Genomic DNA, 14,009 nt, shown 5'->3' on the forward strand with positions numbered 1-14,009 from the left:
TAATCAAATTCTGAAGTAGCTGATATTCCCTTGCCTCTGGAACTATTAGAGTATTCCTTTTCTGCACCATTGTAAAAACCTTTTACTATATTTATGGAACGGAATCCAGTAAAGAAAATAATGGAACTGATCAGCATATCAGGCAGCATCCGTGGAGTAAAAAATTATTGACATTTCTGGTTCCGTAACCCTTTGACAGGTCAGCAGTTAGCGTAGCAGCTAGCACAACACTGTTGCAGCGCCAGTGATTGGGACAGGGCTTCAAATCCTGCACTGTCTGTAAGGAATTGGTACATTCTCCCCATGTCTGTGTGGGTTTTCCCCAGGGGACTCCAGTTTCCTCCCTCTGTTCAAAACGTATGGGGTGTGTAGGTTAATTGGCTGTAACTGTGTGGCATGGGTTCATGGGCTGAAATGGCCTGTTTCCGTGCTGAATGTCTAAAACTTTAAAATTTAAAAACTGAATGCAGTTCTCCATTTATGGTCTCACCATTGTTTCATGAAAAGGAGAATCTTTGCTGTTAGTTAGATCTGTATAAGCTTCCTACATCAACATGTTTGTCGAAAAAGTTGCTATCTAAATTTTGATTCATCTTTGACCATTTCTTCTCAAGACAGAGCTCCAGAAGTAGCAAAGAATGTCTCAACAGATAGCGGTAAGAGATAGGAGCATGCTTGATGCCACTAAAATTGATTGCTTTGTGACTTGAGTGTTTTAGTTATTTCCTGCCTAATTTTAACTTCCACTGGTTCCCACTTTTCACGCTGCCCTTAGGCAACTATTTGTCACGCTTCTGCTTTTGCAGTAACATAGAAAAGCACCGACAGCATTGCACAACATTTTCCGATAGCTGATCATTCTCCTCCTCCAGTGGTCCTCTATGATATTTCTATTCGCTCTTATTGGGGAACAAATGAAGCAGCCTTTGCCCAGAGCTTCAGGCAGGAAGGTTAATGAAATTCACCGCATCAATCTGCTTTCTTCCATTTCCCGTAACCATTGGGACATCAAAGCAATTCAATAAGGATGAATATTTTCTGTCTTGAGAGTTTAATATCCCCTGTAGGAAGCATGACTGAAGAAATTAGATTATATATCAGTATAGGTCCTTAAGAACATTAGTTTAGAATACCTCAGGGAACTATAATTCCAGCCGTCAATGACTAATAGGCACTACAGGAAATTAATTTGTCAGTTCTGAGTACGTACTAGATTGCCACTAAAATTTTATTTAAAATCTACCACAATTCCACTTTAACCTCCACTAAAAATTGTAACCATTCTTAATTTTTAGTATTGGTTAATGCAGTAAATTGACAATCACTGGAGCTATTCAATAGTTAATAAAGATGTGTTGTACAATGCTCTTAGTGCAATATTAGCAGAATGAATTATCTCTCAGTACTAAACTTGCATCACCAGATCCTCGTCTTAGTCACGTTCCTATGGTGATATTTGATAGAAAGAAGGCTGTGAAGGCTCTGTGGCCTGTCCTTTTGATATTATCTAAGCATGATAATATCACATACTGACAAATAATGCAAAGGTTCATGTGGTCTTAGCGCAAACTGATGTGTGAACTTTAGTACACTTTGATTTTGAAGTAGCAACATTTTGTGTGGGTGTGTGTTTTGTGTGCGGCATTTGTAGTGACTTAACTATTTTAAAGGCAGGGAGATTATTGCGTTTGAAGTGCGATTCACACCAGCTTTAATTGTGAGCTAACAACTACCAAAACATGCTGGGAAGAAGAAAATCTCTCATTGAACAGCAAAGCTTTCAAGCTCACTGGTTACCTTCCCTTGAAATGTACTCTTTGACATGGTATTTCACTGGGAGACCTGCTCCTAGCTGGTTGGAGACCTACACCGTGCAGAATCTCTCAAGCCTAGATTCCCAGCTTGATCCCAGAGTAGAGTTAAAACTCTTATGGCTCACTTCCCCAGTTATCAGATCGTTCTCCCCAAATCACTCAGGTACAAGTGAAAAGTAAAAGAATTAGGGGGCGCCAATTTCAAACATTTATATTTTTTTTTACCTATTAATTTTTCTCAACTTTTTTTGCTGGTTGCTTGATTTCCAGATAACAGGGAATTTACTGTATACACAATCCAGATATCACATCCACTGAGGATGAAAGCTGCTGATCACACACCCATGCATTTGTTACTTCCATATATAATGATTCCAGGGCATTGCTTGCCAATCATCCTCATTCCAACCTCCATAAGCATGGTCATTTAAAATCCCATTGCTGCAGCTCTCGCTCACACCAACAACTTTTCACCAATTGGCTGATCTGCAACAGCTTCCAGTTCTAAAATTCTTATTCTGGTTTTCACTTCCCAACACAACCTTACCTTGCAGACTCGGTGATCTCCTCCAACTCTATTTGGCTGCAAGATATCTTCAATCTAATACTTGCTCCTCCTCTTATTCACCTTTGAATCACATTATTCCACCATTGAGGCCCCCCCCCAGGCATTATTACTCCCTAAAATTCCCATCCTCACTTCTTTGCCTCACACTTGTTTCAAGCCACGTATTAACATTTACTTCCTACACGTTTCATGAGGCCAATATTTTATTTGATATGCTTTGTTAAAGGCAAAATGTAAATGAAAATTCTTGTTGATAGTTTTTGCTTAATCCTATAACCTCTCCTGGCTCACTAGTCCCCGAATCTTCCAGGAACCTGCTTTGTTCTCTTAACTTTCTCAATGCATTCACATCATTCTGAGGGCTAGATCCACAAATACACTTGAAAAATCACCAGGCCCACAGTTTCTACAAAACCTCATTTAAACATGAGTAACATTATTGAGAATGTGTCATTTTTTGCTTTTTTTTTGCACCTTGTTTCTAGAGGAAAATCTAATCTAGCTGCAGGCTCACTGTTTAATGATCTAGTTTTCATCCTGACCTTGAGGATTGTCTTTGTGTGTTCTCAAGATTACCATGTGGGCTTCCTCTGAATATTCCTGGCTTCTTCCCAACATGCAGGTTCCTCGGTAAATTGGCTCTTGCATGTTGGCAAGTGGGGTAGTTGAGACTTTTGGGAGAATAAAATGGGATGAGTTGACTGTCAAGATGGACTTCGTAGGTTCATAGACCCACTTCTGTGTTGTCTGACTCTATGTCTAATGTAACTGTGCTGCTTTCCAATAATACAAGGATGTCCTAGAGAGCCTTGACAAAGCCAAGGAATTTGCAGTGCATTGATACTCACCTTGCATGCTCTGTCCCAATACCACTGATGAAAGGTAGAATCTTTTTCTTTTGCAAATCTATGTTTTTTTTAAAAACTTGTAATGAACCATTTGGCTTCATTTGATTACCAATATATGTTGCATGCTGCACGTACATCTTCCAAGGAATCCTGACTTGTAACCTTGTTTTACTAAAGATTGCTCAGAACTTGGACAGGAGCCAACCATCAGACACGTCCCGGACTCCGGAAGATGTGTTTTTACCACCACCACCTCCTGATTTGCTGGAAGCTTCCACTGAGCCAAAAATACTGACAGAAAATCAGCCTCAAAGGATCCCACCCCCTCCACATCAGACCTTTGTTAAGTTACAGCAGCAGCGACAGATCAATGAATTGAAGAGGCTTTATAAGCACATGCACCCGGAGCTGAGGAAACATTTGCAGGAGGTGGTCACTGAGGATTGGGCTGAAGTGCTGGATGCTGAACGCACAGCTGCTGCCTTGGCAACTGGAAGCCAGGGAAACAGTGAGGCAGTGCTTCAGACCGAGGTCCAGTCTATGCGGTGGATATTTGACAACTGGCCATTGGACACAATTGGAGATCACCAAGCAACGAAGAAGATGACAGAAGAAGAGGCTATCCTCAGTGGAGACGTGCAGAGCACATCACGCAAATTTGAAAACCAAACACTGAATGAAATCAGTTCCCAGTACTCAGAATATTCTTATAATTCTAGCATCAGAAAAGAGCAAACAAAGGGTGATGTCCGTACTGCTCTATGGTTGTTTGAAACTCAGCCTATGGATTCTCTGAATAAAATCTACTCCAAGGAAAATGATCTCCAAGAAGCAGTCTTGAAGGAACCTGTACAAAAAGGGGACGTCAGAGGTACAAAACTATTATTTGAGACGCATCCGTTGTGTGATTTAGGACGCAGCAACTCGATGGAAGAGAGCAGCTTATTGCAACTGCGTTCAGAAGTGCAAGAGCTGAAAGGCGATGTCAATAGGACCATAAAGCTCTTTGAGACAGAACCACTGTGCGCCATTCGTGATACTGTCGGCAACATCCACCAAATCAAGTCCATTTGCAGAGAAGAAATCCAACAGAGTGAGAGTGTCCAAAGCACTCGGTGGCTGTTCGAAACTCAACCCCTCGGCAGCATCAACAAGAATCTCGCAGACGTGAAAATCATTCGGGGCATCTCGCTGGAAGAGACCCAGCAGAGTGGTTGTGTTGGCAAAAAACGATGGCTCTTCGAAACACAGGCCTTGGATGCTCTCAACGAGCAATCTGAGGATGCAGGAAGCACTGTCAACATCAGGGTAATAGAAGGAGGAGATGTGAATAAGAAATGCTGGCTTTTTGAAACTCAGCCTCTGGACTCATTAAAAGAAAGTCACCCTGAAGAGGTTGCCAAGGAACAGGTCACTGGAGTCAATGTGCACTCGTCTCTTTGGTTGTTTGAAACTCAGCCAATGGAAATATTGAAAGACAGCTTTGAAGTGGGTCACTTGAAAAGAGTTATGACAGAAGAAGAAAGGGGAGATGTAAAGAACAAGGCTCATTTGTTTGAAAGCTGCTCCCTCGACAATATCAACAAGGGACACGGTGAGGCTTCCTGTAGCACTGGCAAAACAGAGATGCAGAAGGGCGATGTCGAGACATACAAACATCTCTTTGAAACCCTTCCCCTTGACGGCATTAAAAATTCAGATGAAATATCAACTGAGAATCATGTTGAAATCTTAGCTGGAAATGTAAATGAAATCAGAGCTCTCTTTGAAACGGTCCCCCTTTATGCGATTATGGATGGCGCCGGCCACTGCCATCAAGTCAAGACAGTAAGCCGGGAGCAAGTCGTTAGGGGTGACATCAAACACTACAGGTGGATGTTCGAGACCCGCCGCCTGGATCAGTTTGGTGAAGGCACACAAAATGTGGAGTTGGTTAAAGGCATCACCAAAGAGGAGATCCAAGCCAATGACATGAAGACAACAAGATGGCTGTTTGAAACCCAGCCACTTGATGTCATACATGCCAATGTCAACAAAACAGAAATTCAGACTTCTGAAAAGGAAGATATCCTGAAAGGTGATGTGAAGAAATGTAGGTGGCTGTTTGAAACCCAACCAATGGATGCTTTGTATGAAAGAGCAGAAGATAAGCAAGATTGTGAAGTCCAACAAAAAGGTGCCGTCAAATCATACACTTGGATATTTGAGACACAACCAATGGATAGCATTAATGAGAATGAAGAACGACACCTGAAAGTCTGCAGCAGGCAAATGGATGACATTATAGGAGCCGACGTAAAGACCAAAAAACATCTGTTTGAAACAGAGCAATGTGGAAATATTGGTGGAGAATTAGATGAGACTCAGAATATGAGGTACACAAGTGAGGTAGACGTCCAGTCAGGGAATGTATCAAGAGTGAAAGAAATATATCAGAGTAACTCACTGAATGAAATAGCTGATGTGGAAGAAAAGAGAAAGAGCTTCACGTCCACACAAGTGGATGCCATGCAACCAGAAGCAGGTTGTGTACATAAGTTCACTTGGCTCTTTGAAAATTGCCCCATTGGCTCCATTAAAGAAATGCCAGAGGAGGTCACACCCATGAATACAATTACTGATGTAAAGGGGGGTGATGTCGGCGGCAAAAGATTTGTTTTTGAGACCTATTCACTGGACCAAATAAAAGAGGAAACACAGGTAAAGAACTTCACTTCAAGAAAGGAAGAAAGTGTCAAAGGCGATGTGAAGTCATGCACCATGCTGTTTGAAACGCAACCCCTCTATGCACTCCGAGACAAGGAGGGCCAATATCACGAAGTTACTACAGCAAAGAAGGAAGAAATCATGAGGGGAGATGTAAGAGGAACGAGGTGGCTCTTTGAAACCAAACCATTGGACACAATTAAGCCACTGGACGAAGTATTTGTGATCAGAGCTGTAACCCAGGAGGATGTGCAGGCAGGAGATGTGACAGCAGCTCGATGGAAATTTGAGACCCAGCCTTTGGATTCAATCAGAGATGAGGCGGGGCCAGGAGTGAAAATGGTGGATGAAGTCCAGGGAGGTGATGTCCAAGCGAGCAAGCAACTCTTTGAAGGACAGCAGGGAAGCCAGAGGTATGTGAGGATGGTGAGTGTCAGTGATGTTCAGAGGGGAGATGTCAGGACTTCGACTTGGCTGTTTGAAAACCAACCCATTGACTCTTTGAAAGGTGAAAGGGCAGAAAGCGCAGGTGTAACCACAGTTCAACGAGAAGATGTACAGAAAGGAGACGTGAAAAGATGTACTTGGTTGTTCGAGTCCCAACCATTGGACAGTCTCAAAAATTCAGACAGTTCAATTGGGAAAGAAACCAAGGAAGAGGTGGCGTGTACAGATGTAAAAACCACAACGTGGCTGTTTGAAACGACACCCTTGGACACATTCATTCATACTCAAGGTAACACAGAAAGTGCCAATGTGAAAAAGCAAAGTATCCATACAAGCTTGGAAATCCTCATTAATTGTGGAGCCATCAAGTCAAGGGGACTTATTATTGAATCAAGTGAGAAAGGAATTCTAAAAATGGCCAAATATCAACTGACAACTCAGAATGATCCACACGTTGTAAAAGAAGAAGTTATTGGTGGCAACTTGCAGAGAATTCTGATGCAGTTACTTCAAAGGAAGGAATCCCTTCATTCTGAAGGTATTGTGCTGAAGGAAGATGAAAGTGGAAGGATTTCTACAAGAACGATTCAGCTGTTCTCCCAGTCCAAAGTTAATATTAATGAAGAATGTGTGAAAGAAGACAGCACTTGTGCAATTTATAGCTTTCTTATGGAAGTTAGTGAAATCAAACAGGGGATTTTGATTCAGGAAACTGAAAAAGGAATTGTTCAGATTACCATATATTCTCTAATTAACCATCCCCAAAATGGGGATGAGAAAGAGACGATCAAAGGAGATGTAAAGTCTACAATTAATAGTCTTCTTGCTTCAACTCAGCAGCAAGCAACCTCAACAGTGAAACGTGATGAAAAGGAAAGAGGAAATGTACAACTTTACACAACATGCATTGAATCAGGGACATTGGACTGTCTCAAGGACAATCAGGAAGACTCTGATGACCCTGTAGTTTCCACTCAGAGAGAAGAGATTGTACGTGGTGATGTCGAAGGTGCCATTAGGAATTTGACAGAGAGCAGAGGCCAAATTGAAAAGTCAGTTGATGACATTATTCCGGGTGACGTCAAAGGAACCAAGAAATATTTCTTGACAGAAGCACAGAGAGGCCAAGGTATCACTCAAAAAGATGGTGGTGACATCAGTCCTGCTTATCAATCCTTGGGGCAAGCTGTAAACGTTGGGGTGAAAAAAGACACATTGCCTGGTGATGTTAAGGCCAAGCCAGAGAATGCAAAGTACCAAACAAGGAAGTTGGATAAGGAAGATGCTCTTTGTGGCAACACGAAGGACACTTTGACTGTGTTGCAGGAACACACTTTTGATCCGAAGGAAGCCAGTTTAAGAGAGAGCGCAGAATCTTCTTTTTGCTCATTCGGTAAATCCTCCTCTTCAGTTTCCGACATTGAGGCAGCAAATGCAAAAGGCCAGGACCTTCAGGCAGCAATGCAGAACCTCAGAGAAGTGACTGCTGAAGCAAATAATATACAACAGAAATCAAGCATGCAAGAACATTTCAGGAGTCATGCGCAAAGCACAGCAAGTACTCAGCAACATCATCATCAAAGCACCCAGCGGAACAAAACACTGAAGAAAGAGTTGAAGAAAACAACACAAATCTCCTCACAGCAGCAAAGCAGCGCAGATTCAAGACATCAAGCCAGTGCCCGAGTGACTGTCACTCAGTACCAGCAACCAAAGACACAACAGAGCATTCATCAGGTCAGTGCCTCTGAGGGAACGCAAGGACTTCAGGCATTTATGGCCAGCCCTAATGAAAGTCAGAGATGTGGACATTTTACTGGAATAGTTCAGGAGAGTGGAGATAAGATGAGAGCTGCCCCAGACCAAGTGCAAGTTCATGGTCAGCACCTGTCCACGAACTTAGAGAAGGAAAATCAGGCAGTGGCAGATCAGGTAATTGTTAAGGGAGATGTTAACTCAACTCCAAAGGCTTTAAAGGATTCAGTAACAGAGCAGGAATCTGTTGAGAAAGAGGAGGTGGTCCGAGGTAACTTGCAAGCAGCTCTCCAATCCTTAGGAAAAGCTAACATGAACATATCCAAAGGTGATTTTAAAGCTGCCATGATATATAGAACAGCAGGCCAGTCACATTCATGTAACCAAAGGAAGAGTGGTGTTAGAACTGTTGATAATCAGATTTCACAACCACAGTCTGATGCTGAGTTTCCTTCTCCAGTTCCAGTGACCAGGTCCTCTGCACCATCGATTGAAGCTTGTGGCCATCAGCCCGCAGAAGGCACCCCCTCTCGCTTAAATCAGCCAAGTTCATCCACAGTGAGAAAACCACCACCTTCTCAGTTTCCTCCATTACTTCCACCCAAGATGCAGGAAAGAAACATCTCATCTAAACCATCTATTGCACCAAGGCCACAGGCAATCCCTGCCAGGCACTTGCCAACGGAGAGTGGGAAACCAGCTCTACCTCCAAAGCCTGAACACTTGCAAGCAATCTATTCTGTTCCAAGTCCACCCATTCCACCAAGAAACTATGCATCACTCATGTCAAAATCAAGCCCATTGTCTCCAGCTGGGTGCAAATTGTGTCGAGTAAAACTGATTAGGGGATCTCTTCCTGCAGAAACTACCAATTTGTCAGCGTATCAGAACATGCAACTAGAAAGGAAACATGAACAGCTTTCACTGGAAGAAAAATCCACTACAATAGCTTCTTATACCAAAGGAATGAAAACTCCCTTGCAGTTGGCAGAGGAGAAATATAAGCAAGGAAAGGAAGAACTCAGTCAGTTAAATGCAGTAGTAATCAATCCAACACCAGATACATCATCAGATCAGGGGCACCAGAGAAGAACAAGCTTCTCTGACAGTCCCAGTGACACCAGCGACTCAATGATGAGACAACCAGAAATGTTAGCACACAAAATGAATGCAACAGAGGTGGTCCAGGGGTCAATGCGGTCTTATTCAAAAGAAAGCTCAGCAAGAACTGAAGTGGGCCAGGAAAGCAAGTCTGTTCTTCAAACCTTCAATGCTCAAAACAAATCAAATTCTCCCCAAATAAGCCAGCCTAACAAAAGAGAATTGCCATTATCAGATTCGGAAGATAGATTAACTTTACCAAAGAAAGTTAAAACCATGTCACCAAAGACCTCTGACAGGATTACTGCACCAAACAGTTACCAACAGCCTCAATCAAGTCCAGAATCACACTACCAACAACCAGTTAAAACGCCTTTTGAACAGGCAGAGTGTCAAACTGCTCAGTATCATAAATTCGCCAGTCAGCACGGGTTAGATGCAAATGACTGTCAAGGGTTGTTAGACAAAGGCCAGCTGGGGACCCCGGAATCTGATGCAGTTCTAATGCGTGGAGACCGACAGCAATGTAAAGAGACAGAAGATGATCGCAGGAAAAGGTTATCAGTTCACAAGGAAGAAATAATGCAAGGAAACGTGAAGGCAGCAATGGAGATCTTTGAAAACCTAAAGAAACGAGAAGAATTGCAGCAAATATTAACAAGAGTTAAAGAATTTGAAGAGGAGACTTTCAAAGTTGATGTCAAAGGTCTGAAGAGTTTATTCGAGAATGTGCCTGAGTGGGTGGTGTCCAAGAACAATGTGGTTAAGCAACTTAAACCAATTGACAGTCGCAAAGACGAGATGCAGAATCAACCCAGAGTGGTCCAAGGTGAAGTAGAAAGTTTGTCTTCAGTGGAACTTGTGTTTGAGGATCTTGAAAGGGCAAGTGCGGAGATAATCTATCTGAAAGAGCAGACATTGGCAAAGCTGTTACACATTGAAGAATCCATTAAAAAAGCTCTCTACTCTGTTTCGAATCTGAAATCAGAGTCTGATATTGCAGGACTCTCTGGTCTATTTGGAGAGTCACTGGGAGCCTCTTCAAACTCTCCGTCTGGCAACATCAAGAAAATCAGTCTGGTCTCCAGCAAATCAAACTTAGAAAAAGCCAAGCAGTTGAAAGAAAGTCAAATTCACAAAGAATGGACAGAAATGTCAGAGAAGCAAGCTCAGCCATCATTAGAAATTCCATCGCTATCTACTCGTGTGAACTCCCCATCATCTCCTTCCTACATTTCCATCGAGTCGGCAGTGAGAAAACCTGCAGATCCTTTGAATAAAAATGTGTCTGGTCCACAACTGGAGGTGGAGCACATTTCACCTTCTCCTCAGAATCAAGTTGTCATCCCCTGTTCCTCAAAAGTGAAACCCTTTGATGACTCTGAAGATTCAATTGTTTGCAATGGTTGCAAGAATGCCGACAAACCCACAGAGGCAGAAAAACAACACTCTGTTCCAAGAAAGGAGTTTGTGCAAAGAGATATGAACAATGAGTTCATTCAAACAAACAGAAAGGAAAGCAATGTTGTTAATGCCAGAGACAAGAGAACCAACTCACCTTCAGGTTGCATCTCATTAAGTGGATTTAAAAGCAATGTGGCTGACAGAACTCAGAGCCCAATCCCTCAGAGAACCAAAAGTGTAGTGGAGTTCAAGACAGGACCCGATGGAGGTGAAATAGTTGGTACAAAGACCATCATGGAAAAATACGAAGAAATTGATTGTTTTGGGAACAAAATTATCACATCAAAAACCTCAACCACTGTCACAAAGCAATCTGAGTCAACAACTTCATCAACATATGAAGTAGTTCAAGCACCACCCAGGTATGATGTTGCAACTTCACCTCTTCTTAATAGACATCTGCAGAGTCAGGCAGGGCCAGCTGAAGATTCACTGCAGAACAGCAAGGACAATGGAGTAGTGTTTCTTTCTTTTGGAAATTCCAATTCAGCAAAGAGATCTTAGCCATGCTGGGATCTTTTAAAGTACAACTATCAACAATCTGTTTAAGAAACATAGATGATGACACTAAAAGAAATGAAGTTGAACATCAAAAATAAACAAAATGCACAGGAACAGTTTCCATGGAGATAGGACATCGTGTTGAGCTTAGGCCCCTCCCAGAGCTGGCAAAAGCAAAATCACTGCTAACAGAGGATCCACATTTAGTGTCAACTTTTCAGAACTGTCAGATTAAAACAAAATAAAAATTGTTATCTCAGCATCTGACTAAGTAATGATCAAGACCCAGAGGCATGGATATAACACAGAAGATTATGTCTTCAGAGGCACATTTGATACTGTATTGGAATTTGAATCTATGGCATGGAATTTGAACTTTGACAAATGGATAAAATGGATTCTGTTGATTTAGACACTCACCACCAATCTTTTTTTCTCTCAATGAGAAAATGGGTTGGGTGGAGATCTGTTGGCCAATTCAATAACACCTGTTTTATAGCATTAGTAAAAGTTTAAATGACCATGTATATGTTATATAACTAATATTTCCTGTTTTTACGAAGACTTGTAGTGTTGTGTTCTGAAGTAGATGACAATTTTTCAATCACAGTTCAATTTTTCTACTTAGTTCTTCCTTAAGTTTCTTTTGTACTTTAGTTCCTCCAGGAACCTCAAAAGTCATTTCTTGCCTGCAAGTTGTTATTTCCCTTTGCTTTTTTTTATTGCTTCTTGCTTTAATAAACATTTTTAATATTGTTCAGATTTATCTTGTTTTTGCTTATTATCTGTTTTATGGTCTTATTATGGGTTCTTTTCAATATCAGGGATCTATAGACAAGAGTAAGAGTTGGCTTGTAAATATGGTTAAACCAATCCTTTAGATCAGTGGTGCTCAAACTTTTTTTCCCACTCACATACCACCTTAAGAAATCCCTTATTAACCATGGAACACCTATGCCATAATAAGTAGGTAAGGGTGAGTGGAAAAATAAGGTTGAGAACCACCTCTTTAGATAATGAACATCAACCAATGGAGAAAACTGAACAATGCTTGCCTTCTGTGAGTACTATGAGGGTAGTGGGGGGGGGGGGGGGGAGAAAGAAATCAACAAGGACTCGATCTTCTCATTGCTATCCCGTGACATGTGTCATTGATGATACGCTGGCACCCTCCATCTCTCCTCTTCATCCAATGTCCAGGCTTTCCTGTGAGGAAGGGTGTATGATTTGAGGGCACTGTGATACAACATTCTCCTGAAATACTATTTGCCATACTTGCATGTGGAGCAAATATTTCAATTAGTAAATTGAATTGATTGTTATCATGTGCAAAGAATCAGTGAAAAGCTTTCTTTTGCATACACTCCAGTGCAGTCAACCCATATTTAAGTGCCACAGATAGTGTAATAATAAAACAAAGTGCAGGACATGGTGTCATAGAAAGTCTAAAAAGTGCAGAATACCGTGCTACTGCACAAAGAGTAGGATATAGAGGAATTCTCAGTCAAACAATGCATCACTATCTATAAATTAATTTCTGGTAAATTTCAAAAATACCTACAAAGTTTAAAGCTTATGTATTTTTAACATATTTGAATTAAACTCCATATGCAGCAGAAGGATGTGAAACTTTCAGGGTCAGGAATCAATGCTCCACATATATTCACTTCTTTGAAATCCCCAAACACACACAGACTCATTGCAATACTACTTGTTTTGTCCTCTATTTAAAAATAAATAAAGAGCCATATACTCTCAGAATAATGGCAGAGATTTCTAGCATTTGCAAAATTTTGCATTGGAACCAATAATTTAAAATCCGGCCTTTTATTTGTAATAACATCAAATTACCATTGAAAGTCCATTCATTGGCCTTTATTATTTGCCAGTCATTTCAAAAGGCACTTTGTAAAATGTTTCTTGAAAAGAATCCAATTTGCATTCGAGCGATTTAATACATTGTGAAATGATTTTCTTTCCCTTAAGAGAGAAGTGCCATTAAATGTGGAGGTCTGATTTCTTGCATTTAATTTGGCACTTAGCGCATGAAATTCAATTTAAATGTGTACATTTAAAGCAGTACTTAACAACAGAATTATATAGATTGACAAAGCATTACAATTCCAATCTCAATACCTGAAGTAATCTTCACCAATTGTATGGTCTGATGCATTTATCCTATTCTTTCCAAGTGAAAAACCTGCATTGTGTAATTATGCAAAATTAAATATAACTTTAGTTAAGTTGAAATTACCAGCACATTATATTTCCACATTTACCAAGCAACACCTATTGCTTTGCCAGTTCTGTATAATTCATATTATGCCAAATTAAAATTATAACTTAATTTCTGTACTTTTTGAAAAATCCTTAATTTTCATTTTCTCTAATCTAAACTCATTTCCACAATAAAGACATTACAAATACTCGGGGTAGATTATGTGACTGCTGCAATTTAACAAAATCATGGGGTGGCACTGTTAGCGCAGCGGTTAGTGCAAAGCTGTTATAGCGCAAGCAACCCAGGCTTGAATCTGCCGCTGTCCGGAAGGAGTTTGTACATTCTCCCAGTATCTGCATGGGTTTCCTCTGGGTGCTCCAGTTTCTTCCCACCATAATTGGGTGTACTTGGGCGGCACATGCTCTTGGGCCAGAAGGGCCTATTTCTGTGATGTATATCTAAATTTATATCTCAACAGTCAACACTTGATAGAAAGTGTTCTAGCCCAATTGCCATTCGTCACGTTCCCTGAATTCCAAAAATCTATTGATCTCTTAAATAAACAATAACCCTTCTGAAATTGA

At 41.0% G+C, this 14,009-nt stretch overlaps 1 protein-coding gene across 1 annotated transcript in view; it reads left to right on the forward strand.

Moving 5' to 3' along the window:
* Window positions 1-11,962, forward strand: part of LOC138755714 (xin actin-binding repeat-containing protein 1-like) — a 28,828-nt gene extending 16,866 nt beyond the window's left edge. Inside the window, exons 3-4 of the mRNA XM_069922171.1 lie at window positions 615-656; window positions 3,408-11,962. Of these exons, the coding sequence (XP_069778272.1) occupies window positions 639-656; window positions 3,408-11,207 (7,818 nt within the window). The 5' untranslated portion in view covers window positions 615-638 and the 3' untranslated portion in view covers window positions 11,208-11,962. The remainder of the gene's footprint in view (window positions 1-614; window positions 657-3,407) is intronic.
* The last annotated feature ends 2,047 nt before the right edge of the window (window positions 11,963-14,009 follow it).

This window comes from Narcine bancroftii, chromosome 2, assembly GCF_036971445.1.
Source record: "Narcine bancroftii isolate sNarBan1 chromosome 2, sNarBan1.hap1, whole genome shotgun sequence".
Taxonomy (NCBI): Eukaryota; Metazoa; Chordata; class Chondrichthyes; order Torpediniformes; family Narcinidae; genus Narcine; species Narcine bancroftii.